General features: G+C 34.6%; 1 protein-coding gene, 1 long non-coding RNA gene and 1 pseudogene across 2 annotated transcripts; 2 read left to right on the top strand and 1 right to left on the bottom strand.

Annotated features, from left to right (window-relative positions):
• Positions 1-472: 472 nt before the first annotated feature.
• LOC108889960 (sideroflexin-4) lies at positions 473-2,464 on the bottom strand. Its single transcript, XM_018686678.2, has 9 exons — positions 2,453-2,464; positions 2,110-2,175; positions 1,953-2,033; positions 1,795-1,849; positions 1,340-1,365; positions 1,202-1,255; positions 1,068-1,130; positions 921-989; positions 473-835 (listed from the first exon to the last, which is right to left on the bottom strand). Exons 1-9 carry the CDS (start codon positions 2,462-2,464, stop codon positions 671-673), a joined length of 591 nt encoding a protein of 196 aa, XP_018542194.1. The 3' UTR covers positions 473-670.
• A 541-nt stretch (positions 2,465-3,005) lies between these two features.
• On the top strand, positions 3,006-6,034 carry LOC108889961 (thioredoxin-dependent peroxide reductase, mitochondrial-like; annotated as a pseudogene).
• A 1,883-nt stretch (positions 6,035-7,917) lies between these two features.
• LOC127138964 (uncharacterized) lies at positions 7,918-11,059 on the top strand. Its single transcript, XR_007809801.1, has 5 exons — positions 7,918-8,121; positions 8,732-8,893; positions 8,983-9,107; positions 9,374-9,425; positions 10,887-11,059. It is a non-coding gene; the product is annotated as an uncharacterized LOC127138964 (long non-coding RNA).
• Positions 11,060-15,981: the final 4,922 nt, after the last annotated feature.

The raw sequence follows: 15,981 nt of genomic DNA, 5'->3' as shown, positions 1-15,981 counted from the left end.
TAAACAACACGTTGGTGTAAAAAGTCCAACCTGTTCGTACTGGATCCAAACCAGCAGACTTATTATTAAATCATAAGAAACTAGAATTACTGCCTCCGACTGTAGACCTCGTCAGCCGGTCCAGTTTCAAGCAACCAACTGCTGAGTAGATGTTATGGACAGAGATTCTCTCTGATGTGGGGCTAAAGCGCTCGTCTGGACGGAGATTGTTTTTGTTTTAAAAGCTGTAATGGAATTCCTTCTATCGCGCTCTCAAGAATGTGGGATCACAGTGACCTTGACCTTTGACCCCCAAATTCTAATCAGTTCATCCAGTTTAAGTGAACATTTGCACCAAATTTGAAGAGATTCCCTTGAGGTGTTTCTGAGATATCACGTTCACAAAGAATGGGACAAACAGATGATTGGATGGATGGTCATGGATGGTCAACCAAAAACCTAATGCCTCTGGCCACGGCTGTCGCTTGACCTTTGACCTTTGACCACCAAATTCTAATCAGTTCATCCTTGAGTCCAAGTGAACATTTGTACCAAATTTGAAGAGATTCCCTCAAGGCATACCGAGATATCAGGATCACGAGAATGGGACGAACAGACGAACAATCTACTAACAACAGAATAAAAAGGAAAATAAATTATACGCCATTTTGTTTTTTGCCTCGGGGTGAATTCATAATGTTTGGACCCGTTTATTTACTATCGCAGGTGTAGAATAGTTTTCTAATTTCAGGATAAATAACTCACCTGAGAGTGGGATCGGTAATATCGACCTGAGGAAAGTCTGGACTGGTGCGCTCCTCACTCTGAGTCGGTTGATGAAAATTTGAGGAAGAGCCTGAAACAGAAAATACATTAGAAACTTTTTTAAAAGTGAAACTACACAGTTTATTTTAAAGCTGAAGTTGCCACCATCAGATTACCCCTGCACACGCTGTGTAGGAGACCGTCCCAGCGATCAACAGAAGCTGCTTCAGAGACGTCGTCTTACCCTGGAGGTGAGATAGATTACAGATTATATCTGAAGATATGAGAGGATCTGCTGCATTCTTCTGTTTCTGATTCGTTACCTGCTCTGATGAGGAATTTCTGTTTGCATAGTTGAACCCAGTGCTGTAACTCTGCAGCAAAAACTGAAAGAATATTTCTGTGTTAGAGCTACATGTAATAAGTTTTTATTTATATGATAAATATTCTTCTTTACCTGCCAGAACAGAGCTGGTTTGACGCCGCTGTGAGGTAAAAAACTGGCAACCACCTGAAAAAATAAAGTTTTTTTCATTTCAAGGTCAGTTTCAGGTCAAGAATGAATTAATTGATATTGATTGGATGACACACGTACCAGAGGAGCTGATATTGGCAAAAATGCTTGAAAAAAAAAGACAAATAATGTAATTTTAGATATTAGAAGACTTATTTTAATGATATTGATACTGATTATGATGATATTAAAGAGTAAGATACTTTTTGTTTGACCAGAAACATTGTTATATACCAGTACCAGACTCCATTGACAAAAACAGGAATTTTACTGTGCAGAACACAAGAGCTGCTGGAATACCACTGCATTGACTTTTGAAGTTTGTTTGTGTTACTGTGTGACTTTCAGTGGTGGAAGTAATCAGATACTTTATATAAGTAAAAGTACCACATAAACAAACTAACTGTAGTATCCCAGCAGCTCCTGTGTTATGCTCTGTAAAATTCCTGATTTTGTCAATGGAGTCTGGTATTGATATACATGTATTTTTAATACTGGCTGGAGGAAGATCAATGAAAGTCTTAATTCTGTTTTACCTGGAGGCCGGAAAACTAGAGGAAGAACAGCTCCAGAATCAGCGTGGACAGACGACTGTAAACATTACATGGTAATTATGCCTTTAAAAAAACTTTATCAACATTAGAATTAATTTAACAAACAAAACTGTTTATTCTGTGTTTCATTCAACACTTACAAGAGCGAGGGTCGGTGCAGGTGCATCCTTTTCCCTGTTCTCGCCACTTCTAAGAAGAGAGTGGGCCTTCTGTATTTCAGCCTGAGGGGAGCAGCATCAGCTGTTAAACATCAGATTTATCTCCCAGTATCAGATCAGTGCAGAGGCTGAGACTCACATCAGAGGAGAGCAGCGACGATGGATCCAGGAGATTAAACCAGAGCTTCACTCGGCTGAGGAACGACTGAAAAAGGAAGGTATAGATTACAAAATAAACACAAGAAGAAGATGTAAACAGTTTTCATTGAACACAGCACAGTTACCTGCCCTCGTTTTTCCAGTATAACAGAACAGGATCCATCAGAACAACACGCACATGAACTACTCATAAATTAAATTCAATAAATTAAACACAAACACTACTAAAGCTCACATGGAATTCTCATGCTTTCGAGGTCAAGTTCTATTTAGAAACTATTTCGCGTTAAACCACGTGTTCAGTCGTGGGCGGGGTTTGCTACATTCAGGAACATCGGAAATATCGGAGGATATATTTGTATATGGATCATACTGTGAGTCACTAATCTGAGAGCAGGCGCATTGTGTTTATAGTTATAACAAAATTGATTAACAACTTGTGTTTATTAATGATATAAAGGTTCGCGCGCAGCGGCAGCGTTTTGTGCTTTTTTTAAACAACGACTCGTTTTTTGACAAAAAAGAAATTATTGACCAGAAAAGAAGAAAAGAAAATAAATCTTGGCATCGCGTGTTTCCGGTGCTCTGATAAATGTTCGGTAAAAAGACCTTGTGCTATTTTTTAAACATTAGAATTTTAAATAAGTACGTTTTACTCGTCATCGAGGAGCACCTGAAGGCAGCATGAAAGCTCCGTACAGCATTTTTGTTTTTTATTGTTCCGGTAACAGTCTCCGAATAACGTCTTTGGTGCCTATATATGTGTGAAAGTTTTAATAATACGGATTAATATTTAATATTTATAGTTTTGAGACGTTTGCGTCGAACGCGTGCGTAATGACGCAACTAAGCACTCTCTTTCTGACATAATCCAAGATGGCAGCCACCATTGGAAGACTACTCAGGACCTCTGTAAGTTTAAGTTCATACACAGAATCAAACTCACCGTCGACACTGCTCCGCCTCAGTTTGGTGCTTTATCAATCAGTGATTAGCGAGAATCGATAGCGGGTATTGATGAATAATGCGCATGTGCAGTGGCGCGCTGTCATATCGCGTGTGTCGCACATTTGAACCTGAGGACTAACTGTCAGTTTGGTGCCAAACCTGTGATCCGCGGTCGCTGTGTGAGACCAATGTGGTTTTCAAGATGCTAACCTCATATTTTATGTATCTATTAATTAAAACATTATCATTACTATTAATGTGTTTATCACAGTATTATTTCTGGGGCAGACCCTGTCATATATGAGCAATATGCACTTATAGGTGTAAAATTTCATTTCATGTCTTTAAATTTCTTCTAAACTAAATTTTTTTAAATTTCTTTCAGGCATGCACTTCGTTGCTAAGAAAGTACAGCAACATTATTATGTTGTATCATATACTACTTCATTATGTGTTACACTCTAATAGAAATTGTGTAATTCCAGAAGAAGATCTGATGTGGTTTAGTGTGAAGATGTAATTGGCTTCAAAGCACAAAATAATTTTCTTAAACACAGTTTTCTACAGTGGCTGAGTGCAAACACACTGCAGCTTAAGAAAACACATGCAAAAAGACAAAACATGAGCAAACTGGGAAAACATCTTCATCAGTTTGACAATTCGTGTGCTCAAATACACAAACGCACAAATGCTGGAATAAATGCAACAGAAAAGTTGTCCAGGCCTGCAGGGGGAGCACTGCAGCAGGTTGAGCTGTTTGGTTTCCTGCTCTTGTGAAGGGCTGATGATAATGATAATGATAGAAAACAGTTCACCCCCTATTACCTTCCTGTTCCATGAACATTTCCTCTCTACAAATATTCAGTAATGTAAATTATGGTTTAATAATCTTAGTCCTGCCATCGTGGCTGGAAAATAACACATTATCAAAAGAACATAATTCATTTTTTCTCAGGATCCTTTAGCCTGGAGAACTTGTTCGTATTGAACCTGTTGACATTTCGTCTAGTGCCTCATCCACGGCTCATAAAACATCCTCACATTTATAAAGAGCTTCTCTCACATCATGACCTTCACCAGACTCTGAAGTGGTGGGCAGCAAAACAAAACTGTAAAGTTTTCCTTTCATGGAGGATGAATTCAGAGTGGTTCAAACCATGAGGGATTTAAATAAATCGCCCTTGAATTTGTATTTCTAAGCTTCCAAACTGTTGGCAGTTTTTTACTTGTAGGTTTTACCACTCCAACAGTAGGACTAACAGTGTATATTACCCATGATCCCCCTCTCCCTCTGAGCAGAAGGTGCTGTGTCTGGGTGCAGACCCACAAGTCTCTCTGTAGGCGGTTCTGTGTCTTGAATGACCGGAATAAAGTGGTGAAATTAAGATTCATCATGTTTGTCCTGAAGCTCTGGAGAGTTTATGACTTTGGTTTAACATCAAAGACCTCTAAAGATTTAACAGTGTTTTCAGTCTATTTGTGGATTATGAATATTGACTTTTTCTTTTTTCCCTCCAGGCACAGGTTGCAGCAGCAGGACTGAAAGTCACAGCAGCGAGATCGACATGGAGTCCCTGCACTTCAGAGAGCATGTTTCTCCACCAGTACGTACAAAACCTAAATCACAAGTCCATGTTTTTCCCTCAGATCCTCAGATTATTGCTGTGAAATATTACCGCAAATAAGGCAAATATATGCAGTATCACATAAAATATTCAAATTGATGCTCAGTGCTGTGAAGTGATGAGACAAAATTATTCACATTTAAAACTTTTTTTTTTTATAATCAGATTTTGTTTGTAATCTCATTTAGTCCACAGATGATCACATCATTATAAAACAGATTTAAAAGTTCACACTGATGCTCTTTCTTTGTGTCACTACAGCACACTGTCTTAAGCTGTAAAAGAAACTCAAACTGGTTTTATGTCACAAGTTTTGCACTTTTCAGTGCCACTAAAATGACCTCCAATTAGTGAGGATTTCATTCAAGTACTGAACATGTGAATTAGTGAGAACAGTCGTGTTCCATTAATGTCATCTTGGCCTAAGTCATATAGAGATTATACATACAGTGCATTCAGAAAGTACTGAATATAACTTACTTTTTTTTGTTTTTATTTAGTTATTTCCTGTGAGTAGTTGATGTTAAATGTTTCTTGTGTATAGACTGAAAGCACCAAAGCTCAACTTCAAGAGTCATAGCAAGAGGTCTGAATACTTTCTGAATGCACAGTAGATGTCTGTGCTCCAAAGAAAATAGTACGAATGAATTAATTGTGCTTGGTTTTTCTGCATCAGGCTCTTGCCGATGGGCTGCTGCTGTCACTCAGCCTGCTCCTGCTTTTAAGGCCACAGCTGTGCAGAATGGGGAGTTTAAGGAGATGAGCCTTGCTGATTTCAAGGGAAAATACCTGGTCCTTTTCTTCTACCCACTGGATTTGTGAGTGCTGACTTTGATTAGCTTTGATTTAAATGCACATTAAGTACCTGTAAGCAGCTCTGCAGATCGACTGGGAGTCAGAAAACATTTCACTCTCAGTGACTTTTGCTTCTCTCTGTGTTTGCAGCACCTTCGTTTGCCCAACAGAGATCATTTCCTTCAGTGACAAGGCGAACGAGTTCCACGACGTCAACTGTGAGGTGGTGGGTGTTTCTGTGGACTCCCACTTCACCCACCTGGCGTGGATCAACACCCCACGCAAGGTACAACTTTCTCATTTAATAATTATTCAAGGGGCAAGGTTCAACTCAGGCCATAAATGAACCTGTAGTTAATGAGTGATCTGCACATGTTGTGTTGTGTTCACAGGACTTTTTAATGCTAAAATAAATGAATATTTTTTTTGTCAGACTGGAGGTTTGGGCCACATCCACATCCCCCTGCTCTCAGACCTCACCAAGCAGATCTCCAGGGACTATGGGGTCCTGCTGGAGGGTCCAGGCATCGCACTGAGGTAGGTGTGTTATTTACTCAATTAGAAACATCAGTCCACAGCCGCCATTAAAGAGACATGAGGGTGTTTTTTTACAATCGGCCTAGAATTCAATATAACAGGTGGTCATGCTGCATTCATGACACGTCAGAAATTAGAAGCTCTGACTCTTGATTTCGACCAATATGTCAAGGAAAATTAAGTGTATAAAGGTTTCACAGTATGTATTTTGGACAAATTATTCCAGCAGATTATTCTAAGAGTATTTAAAGGTTAGAGAGCCCATAGCCTCTCTTACTGTCTCTTGTGTTGCTGCAGGACTGATTTTCCCATATTTCTGGCTTTTATTGAATTTTGTTTGCCAACTCAGTGTGCACATCCAATATGGTGGCAATTTCACAAAACACAACAACTTTTCAGAAAACATGAAAAGACAAAACACAAGTCAATAGTTAGTTAGCGTCTAATGTTAGCGAAATGCAGCTGGAGGGGCAGGAAGTGATTCTCCACATGGAAAGCGTCATCACAGGCTCGCAAGACGGCTACAGTTTGTGTCATTTACAGTCGTTCAAATTGATAAAACTGAGTAAACACAAGAGGCTTTTATCACGTCCTACCAAAAGTTGCTTTTCTTAAGGTAGAAAATGTGAGAAAATGTTCAGAAACATGGCTTGCGAGCCTTCACCTGCGGTTGGGAGGAGTGGAGGTGGATTATGCTCATGTGTGCAGCGACCAGGTCATCAAAGGTAACGTAACTTATGTGGCTAACTTCATGTAGCTAACTGTTTCCTGAGGGTACCCTGTAACATTAGAGTTATATCCCTGTAACTGAATAACAATACCCAGCAACCATAACTAACTAAGTATTCTGCAAGGAGCAACTGTCAGTTATAAATCCAGTATGTAAATAGGTTTGATTTTATAAAAGTATACTTTTATCTTGTATTTTACAGATACTCCCGTTCAATTTAATGAATGTCTGAGTTGTGTAAAAGGCACAAGAGCAGCTGTAGTTCTATAAACAATCCGCTCATGCTGCCTTCTTCAGTTAGCAGTTACTCCCAGTATGAGTAAACTGAAGAGCAACCAAATTACTGTTCTGTTCCTTTATTCTTTCCAGTGGGTAGCTGTTGCCTGTTACCTTCATATTCTATTTGTAGCGCATCCTTAGAAGTCGATCTGTTTACGTTATGTGTGTTGTACTCATGTAAAGGCATACTTGTGGACGCAACCGTCACTGATGCTAACATGATTCCAGAGGGATTGAAGCCCTTATTTTTCTAATCTCAATGATCTAACCTTTGTTAACACATTAAACTGAGGTTAGAAGAACCGTGATAGTTGGTTATCACAAAGTCTATATACTGATATCTGAGTATAATTTTATTTTAGTTTGGCCTCTTGCTCAATTTCTTGTTATTATTTATTATTTTAATGGCTCAACTTTGCTTACTTGTATATTCCTATCATGTTAAATTATTTAAACATTTCAAATCAGTTTGTTTTTTTCCAATAATATCTTTATTGCTGTTATTTCCTGAGTGACTGGTGATTAAACGTGTGTCTGTTTTCTATGGGTAACCATAATGAATTGTAGCCTAAAACATTGAGTTTATCACTGTATTTATCTTACATGTTATAAATAAAGTTGATTTAAAAAAAAAAACAGTGTAAGTGCAGATTCTCTCAGCGGTTGTCTTTCCTTAAATCTATAGTATGGATGAATTCTCCCTCACCTTTCTTGACCTCATGACGTTTTCTACTGAGGTCAATGTTCATTGGTTAGAACTTTCAAACAACTTCCGCTGAGCTATTTCCACCAATCAGAAGCGGCTGGTAGGCGGGGCAGATTCAGCAGGCCAATCAGCGTTCGCCCGCTAGTGTTGGCTGGCGTCTGTCGTCACTGACCGTGAACGTGAGGAGAGGAGAGCAGGCGAGAGAGGATCGGCGGCGAAACAAAATGTAAAAACGAGTGAAAATACGGTGTAAGACCAACGTTTGAGTCGTCGCTTCGTCGCTTTGGTTCGTTAACGCTCAATTACTGAAGAAGTCTGGACGTTAAAAGAAGCTTTGGAGCTGTTTTTGTCGAACACACCGGCGGCTCAAAGGTAAGGCTAACGAGCTATCTGTGTTAGCGAGCGTTAGCTTTAGCATTAGCATTAGCCTTAGCCTTCTCCTCCAGAATTGTGGACGATTTGCTTCATTTGTGCTTCTTTACCTGTTTTGACTCTGGTTGTTTGTAGGTGTAGTAAGTTTAACTTTAAACGGGTCTTTGAAGTTTAACGCATCCAGTTTTACATTTTGTTACGGTTTAAAGCTTTAGGAATCCCGCTGAATGTATGGTGATGAATAGTATTTGCATAAATAATTAGTATAAAACTAGTTAATCATTTCTCCGGAGTGGTGGAAGAAGCCAGGGTGCATCCAGGATTTAGTATTGACAAAGTGCTAGACGTATAACTTCTTCGATGCTTGAGCAAATTCTTTAGACTAATGTAAGAGTCTGATTAAGTCCTTATGCTAACCTGAGGCACACAGGTTCACCACAGTCAGGACAGGTATTTAGGGTTTGAATTAGAATCAGACAGTGAGGTTATGTGAGACGAGCACAAGGTTCAGACTTAAACCACTGAGCTGTAATAATGTCGTCTACAATACTGACCCAGTCCAAAGCTGAAATATGAACTAACCATGTCATGTTCTGCTTTTTGTTTCCAGCTGTGGATGCAGACAGAGGATGAGAAGCTGATGGGTCTGCAGCACGAGGACTCCTTCTGATTGGAAGGCTTTCTCTGACTGAATCCCAGCTGACCACACAGCCTCACCTGATAGGACCTCACCTGATGGGACTGTCAGCTGTGACCAGTTTGTAAGATAAAGGTATATTACACCTCTTTATAAACATGCTAACAAAGATGTTTGACGTATACAGTCTGATGTTGACATGTTGTTTTCTGTGTGAATTTTAGTTCCCACGCTGCAGAGACAGATGAGTTAATCTGAGCCTGTGAGCTGGAGACGATGGATTCTGCCTCATCAAGCAGGGAGATGATGTTACACCAAACAGGAGCCATGTTTACTTCCTCTCCTCCAGGTACAGCTCAGTGTTGTGCTGTAGAGCTATGATGAGCTAAGCAAGTGTTTATAGACAGAAAAACTCAAATGAATCACTGTTAATGGTCAGAAGTTTATTTTATTTCATTTCTGTTGTCCTGTCTGATTGGTCCAGCACCAGTTAGTCCAGTGAGTCTTTTACTTACAGTTAGAACTTCAGTACCCAGAATCCTCTGCTTTTATTTTGAAGGTGTAAACAGTTGCAGTTTTATATTAATGTTTGTTGTTTGTGATTTTTCTCCACAGACTGAAACTTCACCCATCAAACGACAGAGAGAAGAGACATGAAGATTTCCAGGTCAGTGTAAGTTTATTGTTTTCAGTCATTATCTCAGCTGCAGTTTGACTCTTTAAAACCTGTCGTCTGGAACAAACATCATTTAGTTTAGGCTGCTCTAAATTATCAGATTAAATTAGTTTGAATTTGTATTTTTCCAAAATGTAGCTGTAAAAAAAATAGTATTTCTATACTTCTTTACAAGTAAGTCTAAAAAAAAAAAAAATTAAAGATTTTAAAGAGATATAAAGAAACTTTATACCCTGATTAAAATAAATTGACCTACAGTAAAATGTTTATATTCTTTAAAAAGTAAATTTATAAGATTAATTTACAAATTGTTAAAATTGAAATAGGTTTATATGCTGTAAAAAAATATATAGTTTATACACCATAAGTAAATTTGTTAAGTTAAAATTTTAAAAGTAAGTTTATATGTTTTTTAAAAAATCAAAGTAAAAGATAAGTTGATATGCTGTATAAAATAAGTTAATGTGCTTTAATACATTTATACTTCAAAATAGAAGTTTTTACTCTGATTAAAATATGTTAACATGCTGTAAACTGGTTATACACTTCAAAAAGTAAATTTAAAAGATAAATTTACAAGTTGTAAAAAATATATTTAAGTAAGTTTATACACATTTAAAAAATAAATATAAAAGTATACTGAAAAATATTAGGTTATACAACTTAAATTTACATGTTTAAAAATTAACAATATATACATGTATATACTAAGAAAATATTTTAAATAATGTGCTTTTATAATTTAGTTTTTGTAAAAACTTAGGCCTACAGAATCAAAGTCTATACAGTACAAAAAGTAAACATTAAATAGACTTCATATATTAGAGTTATGGATCTGTGTATATGCTATAAATGTACAATTGGCACACTTAAAAAAATAAATCAGTAAAAACTAAGTCTTTGATAGGCCTGAGTAGGATTTTATTATTTACATAAGTTCTCAATCATGTAAAATATATATTTAATGTTATTTTAAAATTTGAAACACTCAACTGTACAGTTAAAAAGAAACCTTTAATGATTTTGTTCCAGACAACATTTAACAAACTGCAGCAAAGATAATGACAGATGTTTGACCACTAGGAGGCGCTGTGTTCTGTTCTCTCACCAACACTTTACTGTAGCTGTGAGCACATTTCCTCAGACTGATGTTTGAGTGTAACATCTATAACAACATTTAACTGCTCATGATACTAATGTTTCATGAATACTTATATCATGAGCAGTTAAATGTTGTTACAGATGTTACACTCAGACACATCAGTCTGAGGAAATGTGCTCACAGCTACAGTAAAGTGTTGGTTGGAGAACAGAACACAGCGCCTCCTAGTGGTCAAACACTGGGGGGTGGGGAGGAGGGAGGGAGGGGTTGGGGAGCATCATCCTGCAGGAGGGGTGTATTGTTGTTGTCTGAACAGCTTCATCTGTGGTGTTTTCTTTCCTCCTCCTCAGGTCCAGACCTTCAGCTGCCTCCATCTTCTTCTCCTCCACCTGCAGAGACACATCATGTTAATCACTCATCAATAAATCTCCTCCTCCTCTAAACTGTCCTCAGTCGTTTTTGATGGTTAATTACAGTGTAGGAGTTCTGCTGCTACAGTCTCACTCAAACCAATTCATCAGATACTTTTTAAACTACTGACATGTTTGACTTTTTCTAATGATTCTAGTCTCAGTAGAAACCACCACTGTGTCTGTCTGAAGCTTCATTTACTTCTAATACAATTAAAAAGTACTTCTTCTATTACTTTAAATATTAAGAGATTATTTACAACATTACATTTAACATTACAAATTATTTCTCATTAATTTTATCATTAAATTATTACAGATTACATTAAGTATTATGGGTTAGCTCTAATATTACTTCAGCACTAAATTACCATAGATTACTTGAATTACTATAATTATTTACTTCTAACATTACAGATTACATGTAAAATAAGATTATTTCTATCAGTCAAATGTCAGAGTTAAACTTTTCTACTGAGATCTTGTATTAATCAGCTGGAAGCTTCAGACAGACACAGTCCTGGTCTCTGCTGAGACTGGAATCATTAGAAAAAGTAACAAACTCAAACATGTCAGTCGTTTAAAAACGTTTCTGATGAATTTTCAGTGAGACTGTAGCAGCAGCTCTCCGACTAAAACACTGTAATTAACTATCAAAAAGGACTAAGGACAGTGAACTGTAATGAAAACATTTTCCTACCTTCACCTTCAGTGGATCCAGTTGTTTCTGTGAATTCACCTGAAAAACACAACATGTAATTAAAAAGACATAACTGAGAATAAAAACATTTATCTTCTTAGAAATTAATGAGTTGAGTCTTTTTTGACAAATTCTAAACTACAGGTAGAAGTTAATGTGATGATGTTAGTAAATTACCTGGAGGTTTCTCTTCCGCTCTCAGAGAACTGGTTTACTGTTTGAGGAGACTCTGCACTCATGGACCAAGTGGTGACACCTGGAAATAAAAGAAAGATACAAAGGAAAATGGTCAGTTACACTATTACCTGTTCCTCATCACCAATCTGAACCATATATTTCCTGATTACACTTCATCAAATGTTAAAATTTACTGTCATATGACAAAGAAAACTTTTAAATTCTATGTTTTTGGAGTGTTGATTGGACAAAACAAAACATTTGAAAATGGGAAATGTTCTGTTTTCCCTGAGATTTGAGGTGTTTCAGACTGAGTCGTTGTTTAGGACACAGTTTGATGTGTGAGGTGAGAGCTGGTGTTTCCTGGTCAAAAATATGAAAAAAATATAGTATAGTATGTGGTCAAAAATGTCATAAAAATGGCATAGTATAGTAAGGGATTAAAAATGTCATAAAAATGTCATAGTATAGTAAGGGGTCAAAAATATGAAAAAAATGTCATAGTATAGTATGTGGTCAAAAATGTCATAAAAATGTCATAGTATAGTAAGGGGTCAAAAATATGAAAAAAATGTCATAGTATAGTATGTGGTCAAAAATGTCATAAAAATGTCATAGTATAGTAAGGGGTCAAAAATATGAAAAAAATGTCATAGTATAGCATGTGGTCAAAAATATGAAAAAAATGTCATAGTATAGTAAGGGGTCAAAAATGTCATAAAAATGTCATAGTATAGTAAGGGGTCAAAAATATGAAAAAAATGTCATAGTATAGTAAGGGGTCAAAAATATGAAAAAAATGTCATAGTATAATATGTGGTCAAAAATATGCAAAAAATGCCATAGTATAGTAAGGGGTCAAAAATATGAAAAAAATGTCATAGTATAGTAAGGGGTCAAAATTATGAAAAAAATGTCATAGTATAGTATGTGGTCAAAAATGTCATAAAAATGTCATAGTATAGTAAGGGGTCAAAAATGTCATAAAAATGTCATAGTATAGTAAGGGGTCAAAAATGTCATAAAAATGTCATAGTATGGCATGTGGTCAAAAATATGAAAAAAATGCCATAGTATAGTATGTGGTCAAAAATGTCATAAAAATGTCATAGTATAGTAGGGGTCAAAAATGTCATAGTATAGTAAGGGGTCAAAAATATGAAAAAAATGTCATAGTATAGTAAGGGGTCAAAAATATGAAAAAAATGTCATAGTATAGTATGTGGTCAAAAATGTCATAAAAATGTCATAGTATAGTAAGGGATTAAAAATGTCATAAAAATGTCATAGTATAGTAAGGGGTCAAAAATATGAAAAAATGTCACAGTATAGTAAGGGGTCAAAAATATGAAAAAAATGTCATAGTATAGTAAGGAGTCAGAAATGGTCAAAAAATGACATAGTATAGTAAGGGGTCAAAAATGTCATAGTATAGCATGTGGTCAAAAATATGAAAAAAATGTCATAGTATAGTATGTGGTCAAAAATGTCATAAAAATGTCATAGTATAGTAAGGGTCAAAAATATGAAAAAAATGTCATAGTATAGTAAGGGGTCAAAAATATGAAAAAAATGTCATAGTATAGTATGTGGTCAAAAATGTAAAAAATGTCATAGTATAGTAAGGGGTCAAAAAATATGAAAAAAATGTCATAGTATAGTCATGTGGTCAAAAATATGAAAAAAATGTCATAGTATAGTAAGGGTCAAAAATGTCATAAAAATGTCATAGTATAGTAAGGGGTCAAAAATATGAAAAAAATGTCATAGTATAGTCAAGTGGGTCAAAAATATGAAAAAAATGTCATAGTATAATATAGTGGTCAAAAATATGCATAAAAATGCCATAGTATAGTAAGGGTGGTCAAAAAATATGAAAAAAATGTCATAGTATAGTAAGAGGTCATAAAAATGTCATAGTATAGTATCAAAAATGTCATAAAAATGTCATAGTATAGTAAGGGTCAAAAATGTCATAAAATGTCATAGTATAGTAAGGGGTCAAAATGTCATAAAAATGTCATAGTATATGTGGTCAAAAAAATGAAAAAATGCCATAGTATAGTATGGGTCAAAAATGTCATAAAAATGTCATAGTATAGTAAGGGGTCAAAAATGTCATAGTATAGTAAGGGGTCAAAAATGTCATAGTATAGTAAGGTCAAAAATATGAAAAAATGTCATAGTATAGTATGTGGTCAAAAATGTCATAAAAATGTCATAGTATAGTAAGGGATTAAAAATGTCATAAAAATGTCATATAGTAGGGTCAAAAGTCATAAATGTCATAGTATAGTAAGGGTCAAAAATATGAAAAAAATGTCATAGTATAGCATGTGGTCAAAAATATAGAAAAATACATAGTATAGTATCAAAAATGTCATAGTATGAGCATGTGGTCAAAAAGTATTGAAAAATGTCATAGTATAGTATACGGGGTTCAAAAATGTCATAAAAATGTCATAGTATAGTAAGGGGTCAAAAATATGAAAAAATGTCATAGTATAGTAAGGGGTCAAAAATATGAAAAAAATGTCATAGTATAGTATGTGGTCAAAAATGTCATAAAAATGTCATAGTATAGTAAGGGGTCAAAAATATGAAAAAAAATGTCATAGTATAGGGGTCAAAAATATGAAAATGTCATCAAAAATGTAAAAATGTCATAGTATAGTAAGGGGTCAAAAATATAAAAAAATGTCATAGTATAGTAAGGGTCAAAAATATGAAAAAAATGTCATAGTATAATATGTGGTCAAAATATGCAAAAAATGCCATAGTATAGTAAGGGGTCAAAAATATGAAAAAATGTCATAGTATAGTAAGGGTCATGAAAAAAATGTCATAGTATAGTAAAAATGTCATAAAATGTCATAGTATAGTAATCAAAAATGTCATAAAAATGTCATAGTAAGGTCAAAAATGTCATAAAAATGTCATAGTATAGTAAGTCAAAAATATGAAAAAAATGTCATAGTATAGTATGTCATCAAAAATGTCATAAAAATGTCATAGTATGGCATGTGGTCAAAAATGTCATAAAAATGTCATAGTATAGTAAGTCAAAAATATGAAAAAAAATGTCATAGTATAATGTCAAAAATGTCATAAAAATGTCATAGTATGTATTAAAAATGTCATAAAAATGTCATAGTATAGTAATAAAAATGTCATAAAAAAATAGTATGTAAAAAAATGTCATAAAAATTCATAGTATAGTAAGGGGTCAAAAATGTCATAAAAATGTCATAGTATAGTAAGGGGTCAAAAATGTCATAAAAAATGTCATAGTATAGTAAGGGTCAAAAATGTCAAAAAATGTCATAGTATAGTAAGGGGTCAAAAATATGAAAAAATGTCATAGTATAATATGTGGTCAAAAATATGAAAAAAATGCCATAGTATAGTATGGTCAAAAATGTCATAAAATGTCATAGTATAGTAGTGGTCAAAAATGTCATAAAAATGTCATAGTATAGTAAGGGGTTAAAAATATAAAAAATGTCATAGTATAGTATGTGGTCAAAAATATAAAAAATGTCATAGTATAGTAATGTCAAAAATATGAAAAAAATGTCATAGTATAGTATCAAAAATGTCAAAAATAGTATAGTAAAAAAAATGTCATAAAAATGTCATAGTATAGTAAGGGGTCAAAAATATGAAAAAAATGTCATAGTATAGCATGTGGTCAAAATATGAAAAAAATGTCATAGTATAGTAAGGGGTCAAAAATATAAAAAAATGCCATAGTATAGTATGTGGTCAAAAAATGTCATAAAAATGTCATAGTATAGTAAGGGGTCAAAAAATATGAAAAAATGTCATAGTATATATGTCATCAAAAATGTAAAAATGTCATAGTATAAAAATGTCATAAAAATGTCATAGTAATAGTAAAAATGTCATAAAAAATGTCATAGTATAGTGAAAAATGTCATAGTATAGTAAGGGGTCAAAAATGTCATAAAAATGTCATAGTATAGTAAGGGTCAAAAATGTCATAAAAATGTCATAGTATAGTAAGGGGTCAAAAATGTCATAAAAATGTCATAGTATAGTAAGGGGTCAAAAATATGAAAAAAATGTCATAGTATAATATGTGGTCAAAAATGAAAAAATGCCATAGTATAGTAGGGTCAAAAATGTCATAAAAAT

This window comes from Lates calcarifer, unplaced genomic scaffold, assembly GCF_001640805.2.
Source record: "Lates calcarifer isolate ASB-BC8 unplaced genomic scaffold, TLL_Latcal_v3 _unitig_1664_quiver_2152, whole genome shotgun sequence".
NCBI classification, from domain to species: domain Eukaryota; kingdom Metazoa; phylum Chordata; class Actinopteri; family Centropomidae; genus Lates; species Lates calcarifer.
The sequence above is the reverse complement of the archived record's forward strand: the minus strand, read 5'-3'. Positions and strand labels throughout refer to the sequence as shown.